Source organism: Palaemon carinicauda, chromosome 16 (genome assembly GCF_036898095.1).
Source record: "Palaemon carinicauda isolate YSFRI2023 chromosome 16, ASM3689809v2, whole genome shotgun sequence".
NCBI lineage: Eukaryota > Metazoa > Arthropoda > Malacostraca > Decapoda > Palaemonidae > Palaemon > Palaemon carinicauda.
Window position 1 is genome coordinate 71,144,677 of NC_090740.1, and position 23,277 is coordinate 71,167,953.

Here is a 23,277-nt window from a genome sequence, read left to right on the forward strand (position 1 = left end):
ATATATATATAATATATATATATATATATATATATATATATATATATATATATATATATATATATATATATATATATATATATATTTATATATATATATCTATATATGTGTGTGTGTGTGTGTATATTCCCCAAACCAAAATAGATTAAAGATCAAATTTTAAGACACTAATACAAGGATCTCTTACTGTACCTCATCCTTGTTCTTATGTAGTAAGCCATCTGCATCGTACTTCACTGGCCCAGCATAATGCCTAATAACAAATCCTGGAGTGTGTCGAGGAGAGACTGGAGGGCTTACAATACCGCTGTTCTGAAGTGCTTTGCATACTCTATCGCAAGCTTCGTCCTCCTTCACAGCACGTTTCAATTGGCATTCCTTGAAAAGCAAGCAGAAGTGTCCTGAGTAAGCTTGATATATTTTCAGAATGTAAAATCTGGTTAAAACTCCTTTCCATACATGAGCATTTATGCAAAACAAATGAATAAGCACGTAGAAAAAATTTATAACGGGGCATTATCAAAGGTAATGATAATCATTCAAATGGTATTCAAAATGCATAAAATAAATGTCAGTGCATCCTGAACACTTGATTCCTTACACCGCAGCGTTGGAACGTTAAAAATTAACATAAAATACTAAGGGGAAATAATATAAAATATTGAAAGTATCTGAAAAACAAAATAAGAAATTCAGATGGATATCTGCAATAGGAATTAATCTTTTAGCATAACAATAAAAGCGTATACATATATCCTAACAGAAAATAATCAATTTTAACAGAAATTATAGTGATTTATGCCCTCTGAAGAACATCATCTTATGACATGTTACACAGGCTTTACTTCTTAAGAGAATGTCTGAAAGGCTAAATAAAAAATCTTTTAGAGTTCATGGCTGTTCTATATATGCAGTGCAAAATGCAATTAGAGTATAGTGTACAATATCTTTTTTCCAAGATTTCCTTCAATTTCAGATTTTAAAAATTTTATCAGTTTATTTCCTCTTTTATGTTATCATTTAGGAGTCCAGGTCCATGGAGTTATAAACCACAGCATTGGTTTCTTTTGCCACCAGGTTTGGCTTTTTCCCTTTAGTTTTTGGCACAGCATAATGCGCTTTTTAAGATTGCTTTGGTAAAATACATACTCTGCTTCAAAGACTCAAATTCTTAATCCTGAGTAACATCTTGACTGAACTTACTTTGGATGTTTCCAACATATTTCAAGTGATCTAGAAGAAACAGAATTTTATTTAAAATTTTATTTCTGTACCCACCTGATGATATGATTCATAGAAACAAAAGGAAATCCATTCAAATATTTTGCTACGGACCATACATCATTCACATACACACTGGAAAAAAGTAAACTTAAGTCTGTGGCAAATAACTGGCAAAAAAACTGATTGCCACTGTTGTGTAAAAAGGTGACATCATTTAAGAGGCAGGCATAAGCACCCACCCCACAGATAGGAGGCTGATGGCTAACGACAAAACCCAATACTCGGACACGAGTGGGCGCCGACGACGACGACGATTATAGTAAGAATTGTTTAACATCCTATGAAATAAAGGATGCGGTTGACAGCTTGAAGCCTCAAAATGCAGGATAAAGTCTGGGTGTTATAGTGTAACTATTCAGAGAGGAATCTAAAAACTTAGCATAGTTAATTCTAATGAGGATATTTATCTAAACACAGCATACTAAATTTGGCTACTTACATTAAGCAAAGCCTTCTCAAGGAAGCATGTAAAGACATACAATTCTTAAATACGTTGCAACTGATAGGCTAAGAGCATGAAAATCAATACAAGAAAGTTAAGTCATCAAAATTAATTAAATTAAGCATATTTTAACAGAAATCATAGCATGAATAACACTTACACTACTTATTAAGAGGGTCTATACAAACAACTGCTGCTGTTTGAATGGGTTATGAATAGCGCAAACGTATCCCTGCGTGTCGTAAGAGGCAACTAAAAGGGACGGGACGAGGGGGCTGGGAACCGCCTCTCCTGTGAGACATCAAAGAAGTGGAGCTGGGGGGAGAGTGACTGCTCCCTGGACTCTAGTTTTGGGGTGTTTGAATGTGCGTGGATTTAGTACGATAGAGAGTAAAAGATGTGAGATTGGAAGTATGTTTAGTAATAGAAGGATGGATATATTGGCTTTAAGTGAGACAAAGATAAAAGGGAAACGTGAAGTGATGTTCGGTGAAATGTCTGGTAGAGTGTCTGGGATTGAAAGGGGAAGAGCAAGAGAAGGTGTGGCTTTATTGCTGAGTGAATGGATGTCAGGTAAAGTAGTGGAATGGAAGGAGATATCATCTAGGTTAATGTGGGTAAGGGTTAGGTTGGGTAGGGAATATTGGGCTTTTGTCAGTGCGTATGGGACAGGTTGTGAGAAAAGTGAAGAAGACTGGAATGAGTTCTGGAATGAATTAACTAGATGTGTAGAAGGGCTGGGTAGAAGGAATTAGTTAGTTGTCATGGGTGACTTAAATGCTAGAGTGGGTGCTGGAGAGGTAGAAGGTGTCATGGGGAAGTATGGCGTACCAGGTGAAAATGAAAGTGGTGAGAGACTGGTAGATGTGTGTTGAGCAAGAGATGGTGATAAGTTCTGGCTTTTTCAAAAAGAAAGATAAAAACAAGTATACATGGGTAAGAGTGGCAAATGGAAGAGTGGTAGAAAGGGCGTTAATGGATTATGTGTTGATAACTAAAAGAATGTTTGGAAGATTGAAAGACGTGCATGTGTTTAGGGGTATGGCTAACAGTATGTCTGATAATTTTTTGGTGGAAGGAAAATTAGTTGTAGCAAAAGAGTGGGGGAATAGAGTAGGTGGATGTGAAAGGGAGCTAGTGAGGGTTGAAGAGCTAATAAAACCGGGGGTAAAAAGTAAATATCAAGAAAGGTTGAAAATGCCATATGACGAAGTGAAAGTAAGAGAAACGGGTAATTTAGAATAGGAGTGGAAGTTAGTAAAAGAAAATTTTGTTGGGATTGCTAGTGATGTGTGTGGCAAGAAGTTTGTTGGAAGCAGCATGAGGAGGGGCAGTGATTGGTGGAGTGAAGGTAAAAGTGGAAGAGATAAAGAGGGCTTTTGAAGAATGGCGGCAGAGTAATAGAATAGTGTAGAGAAGTATGAAATATACAGAGAAAAAATAAGGAAGTAAACCGCAAGGTAGATGAGGCAAAAAGGGCAGCTGACCTGGACTCCAATTAGTGCTACTAAAGTAAGTTCAAAAGATACAGTTTGCATTTACAATAACTTTGGCAACGTTACCCTTTTAAGAACAGACTTTGTTTACCATGGCTCTATCTTTTAACATGAAAAACTAAATACTGTAATTTCTGAAGCTGGAACAATTAACAGAATTGAGGAAAGAAGGAAAACAAAGTTCTGCTAAAGGTTGTCAAGTAGACTTACAGGAATCTACCATTAAAAACATTTACAATCTCAAACCAGCTAAAATCTTGAGAAGCAAATATGGAAAAAATATTGGTAGAAATTAAATCAATTCCTATCTCACAAAAATGAATAGTTACACAATTCTTAATTCCTATACAATGCAAATAGAGTAATTATTTCTTTTTCAAAATACAATAAAGTAATAGCTTGAGACACAAGTATAATTCATTCCTAAACCGAGCTCTTAAGTCAATTTGCTTGTATCTCAATTGAATTTTTTCTATAAAAAATACAGAAAAAAATTTAATCTGTTCCAGCCCTCTAAAAACACTTAAATCAATGATAGTAACAATGAAAAAAAAACATGTTTAATTGCTATGCTGTATAGACTTACTGTATACACACAAACAATGATAAAATACATTTATTACCGTCTTACGAAATAAAGTGGTTTTATTATGAGTTCTCACCTACGAGACAGAAGATAGCAGCTAACTGCGGTGTGTGTGGAGGAGGGATGGAGGAAGGAAAGGCGATAGTTGGACATAACTGTATTAATACTGTTTTTGCCCATAGCATAACACAAACTTAAATTTAACTGAACTGAACTTAGGTAAATTTTTTTTAACTTTTAAATCTTTTCTACTTTTTTTTTAACGTTTTTCGATCGTTGATGTACTCCACTAATAATGGAGTGCCAACTAACTCATGCAAACACCACATACATGTGTCTCTATAATTCCATGCTTCATCTCCATTGTCATCATGCGTTTTTTCTTACCACTCGCTTTTTAAGACCCATCACTTACTACAAAGAATGGTCACAAACAAAATGAAAATCGAATAAATATTGCAAACACAACACGGGAGATGTGTACAGAAGTCGACGACCACATGAACTAAATGGGTGATGTGTGCTTAGAGTGCTACCAAAAGCTCAGCCATCTAACATTAGCATCTGTTCATGATGGCATCTATTTTCATATGGTGATCCTGATTAGAGCATTAAATAAAAGGTCCCTCTCTTAGAATTCAAAAGTTAAGGCCAAAGTTGAGTAGTGTACAAAAATCCCTGGAATTTGATAGCATAACCTCACATTTAGTAATGTCTTCAAAAAGGAAAAGGGAAAAATAGGGTGGGGTATGAAAATGAACTGCTGATAAAGTTCCTTCACAAATACCTTTGTAAAATGGACTACAGTACAGCATATATCTTTAAATATGTTTAACTATGTAACTGAAGTTTTGATGACAAAGCATGACAAACACATTAGCATAACAGAAACAGGGAAATGAATAACCCTCCACTTTGTTACTACAGAATATATAAAGATAATAAAGTATGTTTTCCATCATCCAATACAGAATGCTCCCTAGTCACACTCTGCTTCTTGTTTGCCTGAAACATAATAGCAAGAGATGGTTGTAGCTTGCTTCAAAGCATCCTGACCAAGGACAACCAGTTCAATAAAGGATGATCATCATGTACTAAATTCACAAATGAAATACTAAGATGTAGGTAGTAGATTTGCCAGGGCACCAGCCACCTGTTGAGATACTACCACTGGAGAGTTATGGGGTCCTTTGACTGGCCAGACTGTACTACATTGGATCCCTCTCTCTGGTTACAGTTCATTTTCCCTTTGCCTACACATACACCGAATAGTCTGGCATATTCTTTACAGATTCTACTCTTTCCTCATACACCTGACAACACTGAGATTACCAAACACTTATTCTTCACCCAAGGGATTAACTACTGCACTGTAATTGTTCAGTGGCTACTTTCCTCTTGGTAAGGGTAAAAGAGACTCTTTAGCTATGGTAAGCAGCTCTTCTCGGAGAAGGACACTCCAAAATCAAACCATTGTTCCCTAGTCTTGGGTAGTGCCATAGCCTCTGTACCAAGGTCTTCCACTGTCTTGGTTTAGAGTTCTCTTGCTTGAGGGTACACTTGGGCACACTATTCTATCTAATTTCTCTTCCTCTTGTTTTGTTAAAATTTTTACAGTTTATATTGAAATATTTATTTAGATGTGGCTGCTGCTCTTAAAATGTTTAATTTTTCCTTGTTTCCTTTCCTCACTGAGCTATTTTCCCTGTTGGGGCCCCTGGCCTTATAGCATCCTGCTTTTCCAACTAGGGTTATAGCATTAGCAAGTAATAACAATATTAATAATAATAATAATGTATCTATACACAAATGTATCTATTATAATCCTTTGCCACTTCTCTGATTCCTACATGCATTCAAAATAGAGACTGAGGGAGACTAAGAGTCCCTAACTTTGTTACTAGAAGATAAATAGTCTTCACTGTTTGTCATTGACCATTTTCATCCCCCAACCACTATTTATTTTCCTTTTGTTTTTGAAAATATTAGTAAATGTGAGATTATGATTCAAAATTTTGTTGGTGACATAGAGACAAATCATAATATTAAGACAGGTTGTCTTACCATAATGGTTTGTCTATATATGTCACCGATGGGAAAGGAAGCGCTATAGTGACAGTAAATAGATGCTTAGAAATTATTATAAGTCTGAAGTATATTTCTATGAATAATCAAGTGACAATGCTTGATATATATATATGGGCTCATGAGACAAAAGTACTGTACACTGAGTAATGACAAACACCTTGTTAAAATTCAATACCTTTGCTAGTTACACACCGTTTTATTTATCAGTGTTATGATGTCCAAACATTAATATCCATACTATTACCTTTTACTACAAAATGGCTCTTATTGTATGACGGCCAGTGTGTACAGTACAAGAAGTTGGGCTATGAGCCATGGGCAGCTCTTGGCCTCTAACCAGTACAGTACCCTCAAAAGTTTATAGATCTAGAAATTCATTTGACCCTCCCTAATAATTTGACCTTTGAAGGGCATTACATTGACAAGTAAAAGTAAACCACTAACCTCGTTAAGAATAGCAAAAACCGACACTGGAGAATCCAAGGCCAAAACACATCTTGAGTTGTCAGTGTACTTAATATCTACTCCTAGAAATCCCTCTTCTTTCAAAACCTGTAAGAAATTATGGAGCTTTGATCAAAATTGAGTTATAATACATAGAACACCAATATATCAATCAATAATTAACTTAGTTCTTGTTTGATGACTTCATTTGTAGTATGCAATATAAACCAGGGAGATTCTGGTTCCGAATGATATATAAAATATTTTTGAATAACTCATCATTTACATTTTTCATTATTTACTACACTTCCAATAAATCTCAAGTCTTCAACTTCAACAGGACAAAAATGGAGTTTTTATGATAAAACAAAGTTTTATGAATACTTACCTGGCTGTTATATATATATAGCTGATATATAGCTGAGTCTTTGACTGCGGCAGAATTTAATCGAAAATCGCGGCAACCGCCTTGTGGTGGTTGTGTGGTTAGATGGTTAACAACCCTTACAGGGTGGTACTTGGAATCATTCCCATTTTCTGTTCCTCAGATTATCTTTGCCCGACCTGTCTCCTGAGGGGAGGTGGGTGGGCTTTAAAATATATATATAACTGCCAGGTAAGTATTCATAAAACTTTATTTCATCATAAAAACTCAATTTTTATGAATAGAACTTACCTGGCAGTTATATACATATAGCTGATTCACACATTTGGAGGAGGGAAACAGACAGAAAAAACATAGTTGGGGAAACAACAAAAGAGTTGTAGGAGAACAAACACCTTGATTCCTTACCTGCTAAGGTAGCTGACTTCAAAGGTAACTGCCTCTAGAGTCGCTTTCCCTTAGGAGAGTTCAGCCAGGAGTAGACCTGCTACGCTGCAAACAACTCAATCGAGTCTGTCAAAGGGGTAGGACCAACAACTTGACTAGACTTCAGAAAACTACCTTCCCATATAAAAAACCTGCAACCTTACTAAAGCTAACCATCTAACCTTGCAGAAATAGATATAAACTATCTATCTGGACTGAGGGAACCGTACCACAGGACGAGGACCTCAGACAACCATAAAAAACACAAACCCATATACAAGTACATAAACTAAGGTTGAGTGGGGGTAGTAACTCCTTTGCCTAATACAGAAGCCGCAGCTACGTATGGGCCCAAGGTATAACACTTGTCATAGTCCACTCTTACCTCTCTGAGGTAATGAGAAGCGAAGACAGAGTTACTCCTCCAGAACGTTGCGTCCATGATCTGCTTAACTAACATATTTTTCCGGTATGCCAGCGAAGCAGCAATGGCCCTTACTTCGTGAGCCCGTACTTTTAACAGGGCGAAGTTTTCTTCCTCACAAAAGATGTGGGCTTCCCTAATAGTTTCCCTCAGGAAAAAGGACAAAGCATTCTTTGACAGGGGTTTTTGAGGATCCTTCACTGAACACCATAAGGAGTTGGAAGCCCCCCTCATGCTCTTAGTGTGGGCCAAATAAGCCTTGAGAGCCCTAACCGGGCAGAGGAGGCTTTCCTGTTCCTGACCTACTAGATTCGTGAGGTTAGGGACTTCCAAAGTCCTAGGCCAGGGTTTCGAAGGGTTCTCATTCTTGGCGAGAAAGTCGAACCTCAAGGAACAAACTGCTCTATTTAGGGTGAAGTCTACACGCTTCTCGATTGCCTGGACCTCGCTGATCCGCCTGGCAGTCGCTAGAGACAAAAGGAAGAGGGTTTACTTAGTCACATCTCGCAGAGAAGCTTGCGAGATAGGCTCAAACTTCCTGGAGCACAAAAACTTAAGCACCACATCCAGGTTCCAAGAAGAGGGTCTTAAGTGCACATGCTTCGTTGTCTCAAAAGACCTAATGAGGTCCTGCAAGTCCTTATTCTGAGATAACTCTAAGCCTCTATGCCTAAAGACGGTTGAGAGCATGCTCCTGTATCCTTTAATGGTAGATACAGCCAGCTTAGCATCCTGCCTGAGGTACAAAAGAAAGTCTGCAATCTGGCTCAGAGAGGTAGAGGACGAGGAAACCTTGCGCCTCCTGCACCAAGCTCTAAAGGTCTCCCACTTTGACTGGTAGACTCTTTGTGAAGAGATCCTCCTTGCCCTGGCAATGGCTTTCGCCGCTTGTGCCGAAAAGCCTCGAGATCTAACGAGCTTCTCGACAGTCTGAAGGCAGTCAGATTGAGAGCGAGGGGGTTTTGGTGAAATCTCTCGAAGTGGGGTTGTCTGAGAAGATCTGGACTTGCCGGGAGTCTTCTTGGAAAGTCCATCAGTAACCCTACCACTTCGGTGAACCATTCCCTCGCAGGGCAGAATGGAGCCACTAGGGTCATTCGTCCCGAATCGAGGAGAGCGAACTTCCTGACAACCAGATTGATGATCTTGAACGGGGGAAAGGCATACATGTCCAGCCCCGTCCAATCCATCAAGAAAGCGTCCACTGCAACAGCTTCCTCGTCCGGGACTAGGGAGCAGTAGTTGGGGATCCTCTTGTTTAGACCGGAGGCGAAAAGGTCTATTACCGGTCTGCCCCACAACTTCCAGAGGCTCCGACAGACATGTGGGTTGAGAGTCCACTCTGTAGGAAGGACCTGTCCCCTCCTGCTGAGCATGTCTGCCCTGATGTTTCTCTGCCCTTGAACAAACCTTGTCAACAGCTGGGTCTCGTTCTCGTTCGCCCAGAGGAGAAGCTCTCTCGCAGTTGAGAACAGGGAGAGGGAGTGAGTTCCCCCTTGCTTCCTTATGTACGCGAGAGCTGTGGTGTTGTTGGAATTGATCTCCACAGTCTTTCCCAACACCGAGGTTTTGAAGGCCTTGAGCCCTAACAAAATGGCCATCAATTCCTTCCTGTTGATATGCCAACTGACCTGACTCCCTTCCCAAATACCTGAGACCTCTTTGTTCCCTAGTGTTGCTCCCCAGCCTGACTCGGACGCGTCTGAGAATATCACTAGGTCGGGGTTCTTCTTGAACAAAGAGATCCCTTTTCCCAACAGAGCTGGGTCCAGCCACCACATTAAAAGATCCTTGATCTCTGTCGGAATGGGAAAAAAAAAGTGTCCTTCTGGATCTTTCTGTTCCAAACCTTTGCGAGGAAGTGTTGCAGAGGCCTTAGGTGCAGTCTCCCCAAAGGGACAAACTGCTCCAGGGAGGATAGAGTTCCCAGCAGACTCATCCACTCCTTCGCTGAGCATTCCTGCTTCCTCAAAAAGTCTTTGACTTGTCCAGGCACCTGGTCTGCCTCTCCTGGGAGGGAGAAGCCTAAAAAAGAACTGAATTCAGAACTATCCCCAAATAGAGAATAGTCTGATTCGGCTCGGTCTGAGACTTCCCCCAGTTGACGATGAGTCCCAGGTCCTGAGTGATCGTATAAGTTTTCATTAGGTCCTCCAGACATTTCTCTTTCGACTGTGACCGGATCAGCCAGTCGTCTAGATAGGAGACCCTTATCCCCTCCTGGTGTAACCAGCCTGCCACATTCGCCATAAGTCTGGTGAAAACTTGGGGAGCTGTGCTGAGACCGAAGCAAAGTGCCCTGAATTGGAAGCATTTGCCCTGGAACACAAACCTCAGATATTTCCTCGAAGACGGATGGATGGGGACGTGAAAATAAGCGTCCTGCAGGTCGAGAGAAACCATCCAGTCTCCTGGACGAACTGCAGCCAGCACTGAGTCGTCTCCATGGAGAACTTTGTTTTCTCCACGAAGGCGTTCAAAGAGCTGACATCTAGGACTGGTCTCCATCCACCTGAGTTCTTGGGAATCAGAAACAGGCGATTGTAAAAGCCTGGGGAGGCGAGGTCTCGAACTGGCTCTATTGCTCCCTTGACCAACATCTGGTCGACTAGCTCCAGAAGAGCCTCTCGTTTCCCCGCGTCGGTGTACTGAGTCACTAAGGCCAGGGGAGAGTCTGAGAGAGGTGGTTTCTTTAATGTTAAAAAGGGGATCTTGTAACCTTCCTTGACGACTGAGAGGGACCAGGTGTCCGCCCCTCTCCTTTCCCAAGACTGCCAAAAACGAGACAGTCTTGCCCCTACTGGTGTCTGGAGGACTTCCATCTCATTTTTTGGACCGGGGCCTAAACGCACCCCTGCTGGTCCTTGGCCCTGACTCTTGTCTTCTCCCCCTAAAATCCGCTCTCGAGGAGATCCTGCCCCGAAAGGGCTTTTGAAACTTCTTCTCCTCCTTCTTCAGAGGAGCAGGAGCAACAGGTAAGGTCTTTCTAGCCGACCGAGACAAAAGGTCCTGAGTAGCCTTCTGAGCCAGAGAAAGGGAGATATCTCTGACCAGAGCTTCAGGAAAAAGATGACGTGAAAAAGGGGCGTAAAGTAGCTCCGACTTCTGGGCAACAGTCACAGATCTAGAGGTGAAGGAGCACAAAAGGGCTCTCTTCTTTAAGACCCCTGCTGAGAAAAGGGAAGCCAATTCATTAGCTCCATCCCTTAGAGCTTTGTCCATGCAGGACATGATACTCGTCAGGTCCTTCGTGTCCTCCAGGAGTTCAGACTTCCTGGCCAGAGTCCCGAGAGACCAGTCCAGGAAGCTGAAAACCTCGAAAACCCTGAAAATTCCCTTGACGAGGTGATCAAGCTCAGACATGGACCACATCACCTTGGCAGAGTTTAAAGCATGCCTTCTTGCCGAGTCCACAAGAGCCGAGAAGTCACCTTGGGAGGAGGAAGGCACTCCTAACCCCAAAGGTTCCCCTGTCTCATACCACATACCGGCCTTGGAAGCGAGCCGGGACGGTGGAAACGAAAAGGTGGTCTTGACAGCTTGTCTCCGTTCCTTCATCCAATCATCCACTTTAGCGAGAGCTTTCCTGGCCGAAATTGAAAGTTTCATTTTGATGAAGGCCGAAGACTTAGTAGCTTTCTTCCTGGTAAATTGAGACTGAGGAGAACGAGGGGCCAAAGGTTGAAATTCCTCCCCATAAAGTTCCAAAAGAGAGCGAGAAAGAACCTTGTAATCGCTAGAAGAGTCGGCAGGTTTTTCTTCCTCTTCCGAATTATCTTCGAGGTCTTGCTCAAGGATAACATCCCGAAGAGTTGGGCTGCCAGCAGTCTGGCAGCGAGAGCTGTTTGAATCCTGGCGCCGAGCGCCGCTAACATCCAGTCGGCGAGAGGCGGTATCGTCACGATGACGAGAAGTGGTATCGTCACAATGACGAGAGGCAGTATCGTCACGATGACGAGAAACGGAAGCGTCCTGAAGATGCAGGCTGCCGTCGCCTTGAAAATGCAGACTGCATTCATCCTGTTTCCTAAGAAACAAGGCAGTAACGTCCAGGCGTTTCGAAAGGGAAACGGAATCGCCACGGCGCCGAGAACGAGAGGCAGTATTGTCCTGGCGGCGGGAGAGGGGGGAAGGAAATTCCTGGCAGCGTGCCGATGAAGAGGGTGTACGTTGTCGTACGGCCGACGAAGTGCGCAGAGGTTTCTTGGGAGAGATACTAAAATCTCTCTTAGAAGATCTCTTAATAGGTAAAGAGACGTCCTTACGTCTGAGGGACTGAGAAGGGTGGCTGAAAGCTTTAACTAACGATGAAAGTTGTTCCTGCATAACAACCATGAAAGCTTTAGCAACCTCCGCTGGCTCTTGCAGTGCCGAAGACGGCAGTTGTCGTACGGCTTGACTGGGAGCGCTGGCAGAAGAAGCAGGGAGTCTAGCAGGATTAACTGGGCTAAGGACTCTCTGTTTCGCCCTTTTAACAGGAACATCGAAATCGTCTTCCGAAGGATCAGGGTCTCTGCTACTCGAACCGGGAGAGGGAGAGCGAGACTGCACATCCCGGTTCCACCCTCTCTTCATGGGTCTTGATTCGTAACGCCAATTACGTCTGGGAGAACGATCAGGCGAAGACACAAACGTATCCGACACGCCTTTCCTATGGCGGTCAAGAGCAGCCTGGGGGATCGCAACAGGACTGTCTGAGGCGACGACTGACCGAGGATAAGCACCTCTCACCCCCTTTCGGCTTTCGACGTACCTTCTCCCTTGGTCCTGGGAGCTTGGTAGAGGTCTAGACCTAGGGGTATGACAGATTCGATCAGTCGCAACCTCCACTGCACTTTCACAAGCACTAATTTCACCTACACCCTTACCTTTAAAGGCCTCCAACTGTGCTTTAATGGCCTCCAATTCAGCAGCTAATTTAGCATACCCAGGGTCATCCGTAGGCACAGGTCCTGTAGAAGGGGCAGGAGTAACTACATTTGGGGAAGGAATACCTTCCAAAGGGGTTACAAGCAAAGGGTCAATATATAAATCTAAGCTAGGCTCACTAGCAGACTTTGACTTTGATTTAGCTCTTCTAACTCTATCAATCTCAAGTTCGCGCACATAGCGCTGCATAGCTAACCAATCATTATCACGTAAAACCTCGCATTCCTTGCACTTATTATCTAAAGCACATTCAAACCCCCTGCAACCCATACAGATAGTGTGAGGGTCAACCGAAAGTTTCGGCAACCTCACCTTGCAAATATCATTCGCACAAACACGATAATGAATTTTCTCACTCATGATAATAAAGGAAAAAAGACAAAAAACAAAAACAACACGATTGCCAAATCCCAACACAGTGTACTTCACCAAAAACGAAGTCCAAAAAGGCAATGAAGGGAAAGCGATCCGAAAAAACTCTGAAAGGCGGACCAACGATGTTGTCGATCCAGCCAGCAGAGATAATCTGAGGAACAGAAAATGGGAATGATTCCAAGTACCACCCTGTAAGGGTTGTTAACCATCTAACCACACAACCACCACAAGGCGGTTGCCGGGATTTTCGATTAAATTCTGCCGCAGTCAGAGACTCAGCTATATATATATAACTGCCAGGTAAGTTCTATTCATAAAAATCAGCAATATACTACGGATAAGTTTTTTGACACATATGGACTCTCAAAAGGGTCTACTCTATACAGTATGATTATTTATCTATCTGGGTATCCTGTCCTCGAAGTGGGCTGTCAATTGCCTCCACCTGATCCTGTCTCTAGCTCTCTGTATAAATTGTCTAGCTGTTAATTTCTCCTTTACATCTTCCAGTAAGCTGTCCAAAAACTTTTTCCTTTGCCAACCTCTTGCACTTCTCCCCTCTATCTGTCCCGTAAGGAACAAAAGTTGATCTTTTCTCTTCTTATTAAATGTCCCAGAAATTCCATCTGCCTCCTCCCTATCACTTTTAGAAGTGATCTTTCCTGATTCACTCTTCTCAATACCTCCTCATTTGTTAGTCTCTCAGTCCATACATGCTGTATGCTAATTGCTAAAATATAATGCGGCTTTTATATTTAAGCCTTTCACAGTTTGCGGATGATACTGTACTAGTTGCAGACACAGAAGAGAAGCTTGGACGATTAGTGAGAGAATTTGGAAGTATGTGTGAGAGAAGTAAGTTGAGAGTTAATGTGGGTAAGAGTAAGGTTATGAGATGTACGAGAAGGGAAGGTGGTGCGAGGTTGAATGTCATGTTGAATGGAGAGTTACTTGAGGAGGTGGATCAGTTTAAGTACTTGGGGTCTGTTGTTGCAGCAAATGGTGGAGTGGAAGCAGATGTACGTCAGAGAGTGAATGAAGGTTGCAAAGTGTTGGGGACAGTTAAGGGAGTAGTAAAAAATAGAGGGTTGGGCATGAATGTAAAGAGAGTTCTATATGAGAAAGTGATTGTACCAACTGTGATGTATGGATCGGAGTTGTGGGGAATGAAAGTGATGGAGAGACAGAAATTGAATGTGTTTGAGATGAAGTGTCTAAGGAGTATGGCTGGTGTATCTCGAGTAGATAGGGTTAGGAACGAAGTGGTGAGGGTGAGAACGGGTGTAAGAAATGAGTTAGCAGCTAGAGTGGATATGAATGTGTTGAGGTGGTTTGGCCATGTTGAGAGAATGGAAAATGGCTGTCTGCTAAAGAAAGTGATGAATGCAAGAGTTGATGGGAGAAGTATGAGAGGAAGGCCAAGGTTTGGGTGGATGGATGGAGTGAAGGAAGCTCTGGGTGATAGGAGGATAGATGTGAGCAAGGCAAGAGAGCATGCTAGAAATAGGAATGAATGGCGAACGATTGTAACGCAGTTCCGGTAGGCCCTGCTGCTGCCTCCGATGCCTTAGATGACCGCGGAGGTAGCAGCAGTAGGGGATTCAGCATTATGAAGCTTCATCTGTGGTGGATAATGTGGGAGGGTGGGCTGTGACACCCTAGCAGTACCAGCTGAACTCAGTTGAGTCCCTTGTTAGGCTGGGAGGAACGTAGAGAGTAGAGGTCCCCTTTTTGTTTTTGTTTCTTTGTTGATGTCGGCTACCCCCCAAAATTGGGGGAAGTGCCTTGGTATATGTATGTATGTATGTACAGTACTTTCAATGAAATCTACAACATTCATTCAATAAATGCTAAAAATGCCTAAATTTTGCAAGTTATTTGGCAATTTAAATTTCAGTGGTTAAAACCTAGTTAATGTCAAGGTTATATTACAAGATTACATTACAGTAGTCTAAAGAGATCTTACATATGTTATTTGGTGCTTAACTTCTGATGCTTTACCACTGTTCAAATTCCTACATGAATTCAAAGTAGATTGTCTAACTTCAAACTAAGTGTAGTCTAGCCTCCTTGTCTCTGAATTCATCACCCAGAAATTCAATTTTACACACTAGACAAACTGGTACCATTATACCTAAAAAAAATGAACGAGTGTATTTGCTGTAAGAATAGCACAAAGTGTCATACAAGGTAAAGAGCATCGCACCATGCAATGCATAGATCTAGTACCCCTGTTTTTAAGATGTATGTAGTTGTGAAAAAAACTTCTTCTTAGATTTTCTTTTTAATAATTTTGAAAATTGTCAAAACCCACAGTTAATCTTATTAACAAAGAAGGAAAATCTTATCATCTTCCACTTACGTGAATGAAAAGCTAAAATTAATAATCCTTTTACAGTACTGTCAATGAAATTTATAACATTCATTCTATAAATGCTAACAATGCCTAAATTTTGCAAGTTATTTGGCGACTCAAAATATTAGTGGATAAAACCTAGTTAATGTCAAGGTTATGTTACAAGATTACATTACAGTAGTCTAAAGAGATCTTACATATGTTATTTGGCACTTAACTTCCAAACCTTAGCCACTGTTCAAATTCCTGCATGAATTCAACATAGCTTGTCTAACTTCAAACTAAGTACAGTCGGGCTTCGTTAATCGCGGTTTCTTGCTTCGTGTTTTAAGTTTTCCGTGGCCAAGGAGAAAAAAAAAAATATTCTTTGTGATGATTGTTCACCCGACATTAAGAATTTGATTTCTAATAGTTGGCAACAGCATTGGGATGGCGAAGAACAATGCAACACCTATTACATAAAAATACTTGTAAAAATAGCGATAAAATTTAAGCCAGGCAATGGTTTCAAATAGCCCTCGTTCCTTTACACTGGGAGAGATGTGCGCCAATACCTATCTCTACACCCAGCTGGTCCTAGCTCTCTCTCTCTGTACAGTGTATATCCATTTACTGTGGTAAGAAATTACAGCTATATTTGAAATGAACCGGATTTTGATTAATCTGGTGTTTCACTTAACTGTACATACATACATATACCAAGGCACTTCCCCCAATTTTGGGGGCTAGCTGACATCAAACAAATGAAACAGAAAAGGGGACCTCTCCTCTCTACGAGGACCCAAACTGACAAGGGACTCAACCGAGTTCGGCTGATACTGCTAGGGGTGCCACAGCCCACCCTCCCCCGTTATCCACCACAGATGAAGCTTCATAACACTAAATCCCCTACTGCTCCTACCTCCGCGGTCTTCCAATGCCCCGGAGGAAGCAGCAGAGCCTACCGGAACTACGTCACAATCGCTCGCCATTCATTCCTATATCTAGCATGCTCTCTTGCTACTCTCACATCTATCCTCCTATCACCCAGAGCTTCCTTCACTCCATCCATCCACCCAAACCTTGGCCTTCCTCTTGTACTTCTCTCATCAACTCTTGCATTCATCACCTTCTTTAGCAGACAGCCATTTTCCATTCTCTCAATATGGCTAAACCACCTCAACACATTCATATCTACTCTAGCTGCTAACTCATTTCTTACACCCGTTCTCACCCTCACTACTTTTTTCCTAACCATATCTACTCGAGATACACCAGCCATACTCCTAAGACATTTCATCTCAAACACTTTCAATTTCTGTCTCTCCTTCACTTTCATTCCCCACAACTCCGATCCACACATCACAGTTGATACAATCACTTTCTCATAAAGAACGCTCTTTACATTCATGCCCAACTTTCTATTTTTTACTACTCCCTTAACTGCCCCCAACACTTTGCATCCTTCATTCAATCTCTTACGTACATCTGCTTCCACTCCACCATTTGCTGCAACAACAGACCCCAAGTACTTAAACTGATTCACCTTCTCAAGTAGCTCTCCATTCAACATGACATTCAACCTCTCATCACCATCCCTTCTCGTACATCCCATAACCTTACTCTTACCCACATTAACTCTCAACTTACTTCTCTCACACACCCTTCCAAATTCTGTCACTAATCGGCCAAGCTTCTCTTCAGCGTCTGCAACCAGTACAGTATCATCCACAAACAACAACTGATTTACCTCCCATTCATGGTCCTTCTCGTCTACCAAATTCAATCCTCGTCCAAGCACTCGACCATTCACCTCTCTCACCACTCCATCAACATACAAGTTAAACAACCACGGCGACATCACACATCCCTGTCTCAGTCCCACTCTCACCGGAAACCAATTGCTCATTTCATTTCCTATCCTAACACATGCTTTACTACCTTTGTAGAAACTTTTCACAGCTTACAACAACCTTCCACCAACTCCATATAACCTCATCACATTCCACATTGCTTCCCTATCAACTCTATCATACGCTTTCTCCAGATCCAAAAACGCAACATACACTTCCTTACCTTTTGCTAAATATTTCTCGCATATCTGCCTAAGTGTAAAAATCTGATTCATACAACCCCTACCTCTTCTAAAACCACCCTGTACTTCTAAGATTACATTCTCTGTTTTATCCTTAATCCTATTAATCAGTACTCTATCATACACTTTTCCCACCACACTCAACAAACTAATACCTCTTGAATTACAACACTCATGCACATCTCCTTTACCCTTATATAATGTTACAATACATGCACAAACCCAATCTACTGGTACCATTGACAACACAAAACACACATTAAACAATCACACCAACCATTCAAGTACAGTCAACCCACTTCCTTCAACATCTCAGATCTCACACCATTCATACCAGATGCTTTTCCTACTCTCGTTTCATCTAGTGCACCCCTCACTTCCTCTCTTGTAATCTCTCTCTCATTCTCATCTCCCATCACTGGCGCCTCAACACCTGCAACAGCAATTATATCTGCCTCGCTAAACCTTGTTCATGAAGGTGAATAAAGAAAGACAAGCAGAAATCCATCGAGATTTCCTTCGGATTCTTTCCTTGACAAAGGTTACCCATTTCTTCCAAGATGACTCGTATTACCTTCTGGTAGATTTTGACTTATATTCCTCCAAGAATTCTAGGCTTTTCTTCGAGATTCCAAACCTTTTCTGTACGGCAAGGGAGAGAAAATCATGAGATGAAGGGCTCTGGTTTTCTGTGATGAAGCGAAGACAGTCGACTTCTGAACTTGTTGAGACAGAACTGGGTCCGGCAGTGGAATCAGCTTCGGTTGTAATTCCAGAATCAGGGGGAACCAGTTGCTCCGGGGCCACTTTGGAGCCACTGGGGCTGCCGTTCCTTGAAAGGATCTCATCTTGGTGAGGACCTTTAGCACAAGGTTGGGCGGAGGGAACAGGTAAATCCTGGTCCATTTGTTCCAGTCTAAGGACATGGCGTCCACTGCTTCTGCACGAGGGCCCTCGTACGGGGCCACGTATCGAGGAAGTTTCTTGTTGTCGCTCGTTGAGAAGAAGTCGATCTACAGTTCCGGGACTTGGCGTAAGATGAAGGAAAATGATTCTGCGTCTAAGGACCATTCTGACTCTATCGGAGCTATCCTGGATAAAGCGTCCGCTGTCACATTGCGGAACCCTTGAAGGTGAACTGCTGATAAGTGCCATCTCTTCTTCTCCGCTAGACGGAAGATGGCTAATATTACTTGGTTGAGTTGAGGCGATCGTGAGCCTTGACGGTTCAGACATCTGACCACCACATCGCTGTCCAGAGTCAGTCGCATGTGGGCTGAGGGACGAGGAGACAATTTCTTCAGTGTGAGGAAGGCTGCCATGGCCTCCAAGATGTTGATGTGAAATGTCTTGAACAGGGAGGACCAAATTCCTTGAGTCTTGCGCTGATGGGAGTGACCCGTTTTAGACTGCAAGAAAGCAGCCCCAATGTCAGCTAATTGCACATTAAACTTCTAATTTGCTGCTACAGCTAAAATATTTTTACACTTTCTCTCATAGCAGTAGGAGAATCAGCTTGAGGTTTGCACTCTACTTGGAAGCATCTTACAACCAACCTGGCTTTATCATCAGTCTTTTGACCATCATGTTTTTCCTTCTTTTTAATTACCCATCTACTGGCAATTCTTTGTTGTTCATAAGCTTTGACTTCCCCAAAAGAATCATAATCTTTGAGATTTTTATATTATCTTTCTTCAGCTTCAATCACTTCCAGCACCTTATGATATTTAAATGGGAGTTCCACTACAAATACTGTATTATGAAAGTGAAAGCATTTGGCCTTCTTAGACCCCACCAAATAGGCACCAATAGAATCACCCTATTGCTCCACATGATGTTTTCATGATTACGTGTCCTCTTTTCCTCTCTCTCTTTCATAAAATCACTGACTTCATTCTAGTTTCTTTCCTCTTCATCTTTCTTTTCAATTAACTCAACCTTTCTAGATTGAGATCTCATTTTTCTTCTGCATTCGTTTCTTACTCCATCTTTCTCTTTAACAAATTTCTCCTCAGTGATGTTACTTACATTAATCACCCCTTTATCATTGTCTTCAGGGGCATAGACTCTGTATGGCTATAATCAGCCACCTTTTTAAAAACACCATTTGCCCATATGAAAACATCTCTGTTCCTATGACAAAATACTTTTACAGGGCCGCACCAGCGTTTATTATTCTTCTCTTGATAAAATGTGAGATCACCCTCTTCATATTTCATGTAATTAAAACTACCCTTTCTCCCTTCAGAAACCTGGGGAGGGTCTAGGTCATTGGCAGAATACTATAGGTTAAGACTCAGGAGGCAGACCACTATGCACTAGGTGAGCTTGTGATGATTTGTAACCTGCAAAAGGTTCCTCGTAAGTCCGTTGACCCAAATTCAAAGCCCAGTTCTTTGGGATCGTCTGGCACCCTTACTTTGCATCGGACGGATGGTGAAATCCACATGAAGTGAGGTGGTATCCTTCCTCAATCCTTCTGTTGGTCTTATGTCCTTGAGAGGAGCAGGAGATGTAGGAGGCACCTAAAGGGCCAAAGAACTAACAACTATGGGGCTAAGTCTAATAGGAACAATTGTAATTCTGTCAAAGAGGACTCCATCGAAGGACTCGAGTCCCTACCAGTCCTTGGGTATATTATGCCCCTGGAGAGGATGTGTCCACTCGTTGACCCCTTATTCCTTTCCAGAATTGATCGTGATGATGCCCAATCTCTCCCCGCCAGGGTCTTGGCTGCTGTCAGTGGCCATGGATGGCAGATACTGATCATATCTGGAAGACTTCTACGGAGGAAAGGGATGGAAGGCCGGATGAGGAGGTTGCTGGTAACTCCTACATCGAGGGTCAGATGGACAGGAACTCATTACCGAGGAACTTGGGACTTCCAGAGGAATCCGAAGGCTACTAAGTGCTATAGGAGGAGCTTGAGCTGGTCCTGAGACCATTTGCTTAGGGGACCGTCCACTATGGTGTTTGACCCAACAACTTTAAAAAGTTGAAAATTGTGTTATTGTTTCTATGTACAGTCATACCTCTCTTCATGAAAGAGTCTGCTTACAAAATTTTCATGCTATGAAACGAGATGCGAATATTTTTATGAATCGCATTGCGGAAAATGTTTCATGTTAAGAAAAGATTTGCCAGCCAGGCCGAGGATGAAATAGTCATCCATTAAAAAAAAGTTTACATAATGGAAAATGCTGCTGTAGTCTATAGTAGGGGTTACAGTATATTTTGTATATGTATAGTATTGTACTGTATGTATTGTATTATTTTCCATTTATTATTACATTATGTTCTAATAACTACTTATTTTATAAGTATTCACATTTAGTTTAGGTTTATTGAAGAGTTCAAATGTATTTAGCTGTACATTATTTTGTAGGATTTGGAATGAATTAGGCGATTTTACATGTTAAATGAGACTCACAACACAAAAAATCCCTTTACGAAAGCCACTCTTGAACAACTTAATTTCGTATTGTGAGGCATTACTGTATACAGAAACATATTGTACATTCTCTCCAGAAACTTCAGCCTATTAATTTTAAAAATAATGAAGATAAAGCGGTCTTTAAATGATGACGTCATCCTTACTGCGTCGTCTGCATGACCAAGTTTGACAAAATCGTCTTTGCGTGTCTATTTTTGCATATATTTAGCGATTTTTTCACTTATGTATCGAAATCTTGTACGTCTGGCAGAGATGGAAGGCATTGGTAGAGGGTAGGCAAACACAAAGTACGATCTACATGAAGATCAGCCAGAGTATCCAAAGACGTATAGAAGTTACAATGGATGTGTGTTTCTTTACTTGCAGTTCGTATGTACATTGTAATTTTACAAAGTCCAATTAAACTTTATAGCAAGGCAAATGTTACCTAAGGTCAAAGAAAGAACAAAAAGTAAGCAGAGAGTAACAAAAAAAACCAAGGAGAGGGAAACATGAAAAAAGAGTAGAAAGCTGGAACATTCTAACTAAAACTCTGGCAACAATGAAAGGCCACTGGCAACTCAAGACACCCTAACACCGCGTGTATTAGTAAACTTAGGGTTTAAATACCTTGTTACGGGGGCTTCATGTAGGAATAAACAATAAAAGTACAAAGTAAAGTTATCATAATGATGTCATTTTGATTTTCCTAAGAAAAAAAAGCAAACTTTTATAGCAAATCTTTGGGAGCTCATAACTCAAAAACATGTTTATTCACAGTTCAGTAAATTTTTCTCTTATTCATTGTTCAATTGTAGAAAGATATCATTGAAAAGAGGAATAATAATCCCATAATTTTGTGTGACAGAATTTTTATTATATTTTTACTCTTTTTTCATGATTATTTTGCATCTAGACAAAGAAACTTAAGAAAAAATCATTGAAAAAAAAAGGAATATAAAAAATCTGTCACACTCAAATATTCGGTTTATAGAAGCTTTGATGGTAGGATTTTAAACAAATTGGTTTCATATTAGAGGAGCAAAATGTACCCCATTTTTTTTTTAAATCATGATCTTTGCTATTAAATCCAAAAGTTTTTGATCAAATGATGTGAAATTTTTATATGATGAAGGTATTATATATGTCTAAAATATATATAGAAATGGTGCATTTTGAATAATTAGAAAATAAATTGGAGGATAAAGCGGACAGTCCCCTTAACTGTCTGGACAAGGTCTTGAAACCAGGACTGATCCTTTGAATAGATGACCCTTTATGCCTTGTTTCCTTTGTTGAGGAGAGAGCTCAGTGGTATGATTTAAAAAGGGAAGTGCGTACGTATGGCGAGCGCTGCACACGTACTCTGATGACGAGGTGAGTGCACCGCGAGCATGCTGTGCTGACGAGGAACGCGCTGTTGAGGTGAACCCTGATGAGACAATTGCGAACATGTGTAACCTTGGGCATCTGCATGTGCAGGCAACTCAAGTGTCTGTAGATGATATATCTCTTAGGTATAGTGAGCCAAAGCTCGCATAGTTACTATTTACTCACAGTGAAAAGACAAAGTTATAATAAGATGTATTGTATGGAGAGATTTGCACTGTTCTCACTGTACTGTACTTGTGTGCTATATATCAAGTCCTGAATGGGAGAGTGAGGTATTAAGCGTGTAGGATGGCGAGCACACTGAATACCCTCTACACCTGGCAAGTGTTGGGTTAGGCACCTACGTATGAGCACGCACTGAACTCTCTCAACTGTATGTTATGGTGAGAGGGGGGTACAGCACATAGCTGTGGGTACGCACTGAATTCCCTCAGCTGTTTGTTGTGGTGAGTGAGTAGGTCCGCTCGTAGATGGCAATGCTCTGAGCTCCTTGCTCACTGACCTTACTGGGCGAGAGGTCGCACGCTAAGCTTGTCTTTCCCTTGTCAAAGAACAGAAGTTTCTCCCTTGTAAAGAGTTTGAAACCATGAGCCCCAAGTCCCAAGGGAACTGGCCTAATAAAGCTCCATGAGCTTTGTTGTGCCCTGAAGAGGTACAAATTAGGCAATACTGTATCCCCAAAGAGATATAGTCTACGAGAGATTTCCCCCTTGTAAGAGGTTAAACCATGAGGCTTAGACCCCGAAGATCCTGGCCTTACAAAGCTCCATAAGTTTCATTTTGCCTTGAAGAGTTACAATGTAATGAATAACCATGAAGTTATAACCTACGAGTAGTTTTTCCCTCGCAAGAGATTGAAACCATGAGAGACAGGTCCAAAATGTTCTGGCCTTATAAAGCTCCATGAACTTTTTTGTGCCCTATGAGGCATGATGTAGGTCATAACCCCGAAGTTATAGCCTAGGGGTAGTTTCTTCCTCGTAAGAGGTTGAAACCATGAGGCAAAGATCTCGAAGGGCCTAGCCTCACAAAGCTTCACGAGCTTTGTTGTGCTCAGCAGGCACGACATAGGTAATAACTCTGAGAAGTTACAAACTACTAGTGGTCTCTGCCTCATAAGGGATAGAAACCATGAGGCACAGG

The 23,277-nt window shown here is 41.4% G+C and overlaps 1 protein-coding gene across 1 annotated transcript in view; it reads right to left on the bottom strand.

Annotated features, from left to right (window-relative positions):
- Positions 1–23,277, bottom strand: part of LOC137655767 (unconventional myosin-XIX-like) — a 291,069-nt gene that overhangs the window by 122,371 nt on the left and 145,421 nt on the right. Inside the window, exons 12-13 of the mRNA XM_068389896.1 lie at positions 6,341–6,448; positions 193–378 (exon numbers count right to left, since the gene is read on the bottom strand). Coding sequence (XP_068245997.1) covers positions 193–378; positions 6,341–6,448 — 294 coding nt within the window. The remainder of the gene's footprint in view (positions 1–192; positions 379–6,340; positions 6,449–23,277) is intronic.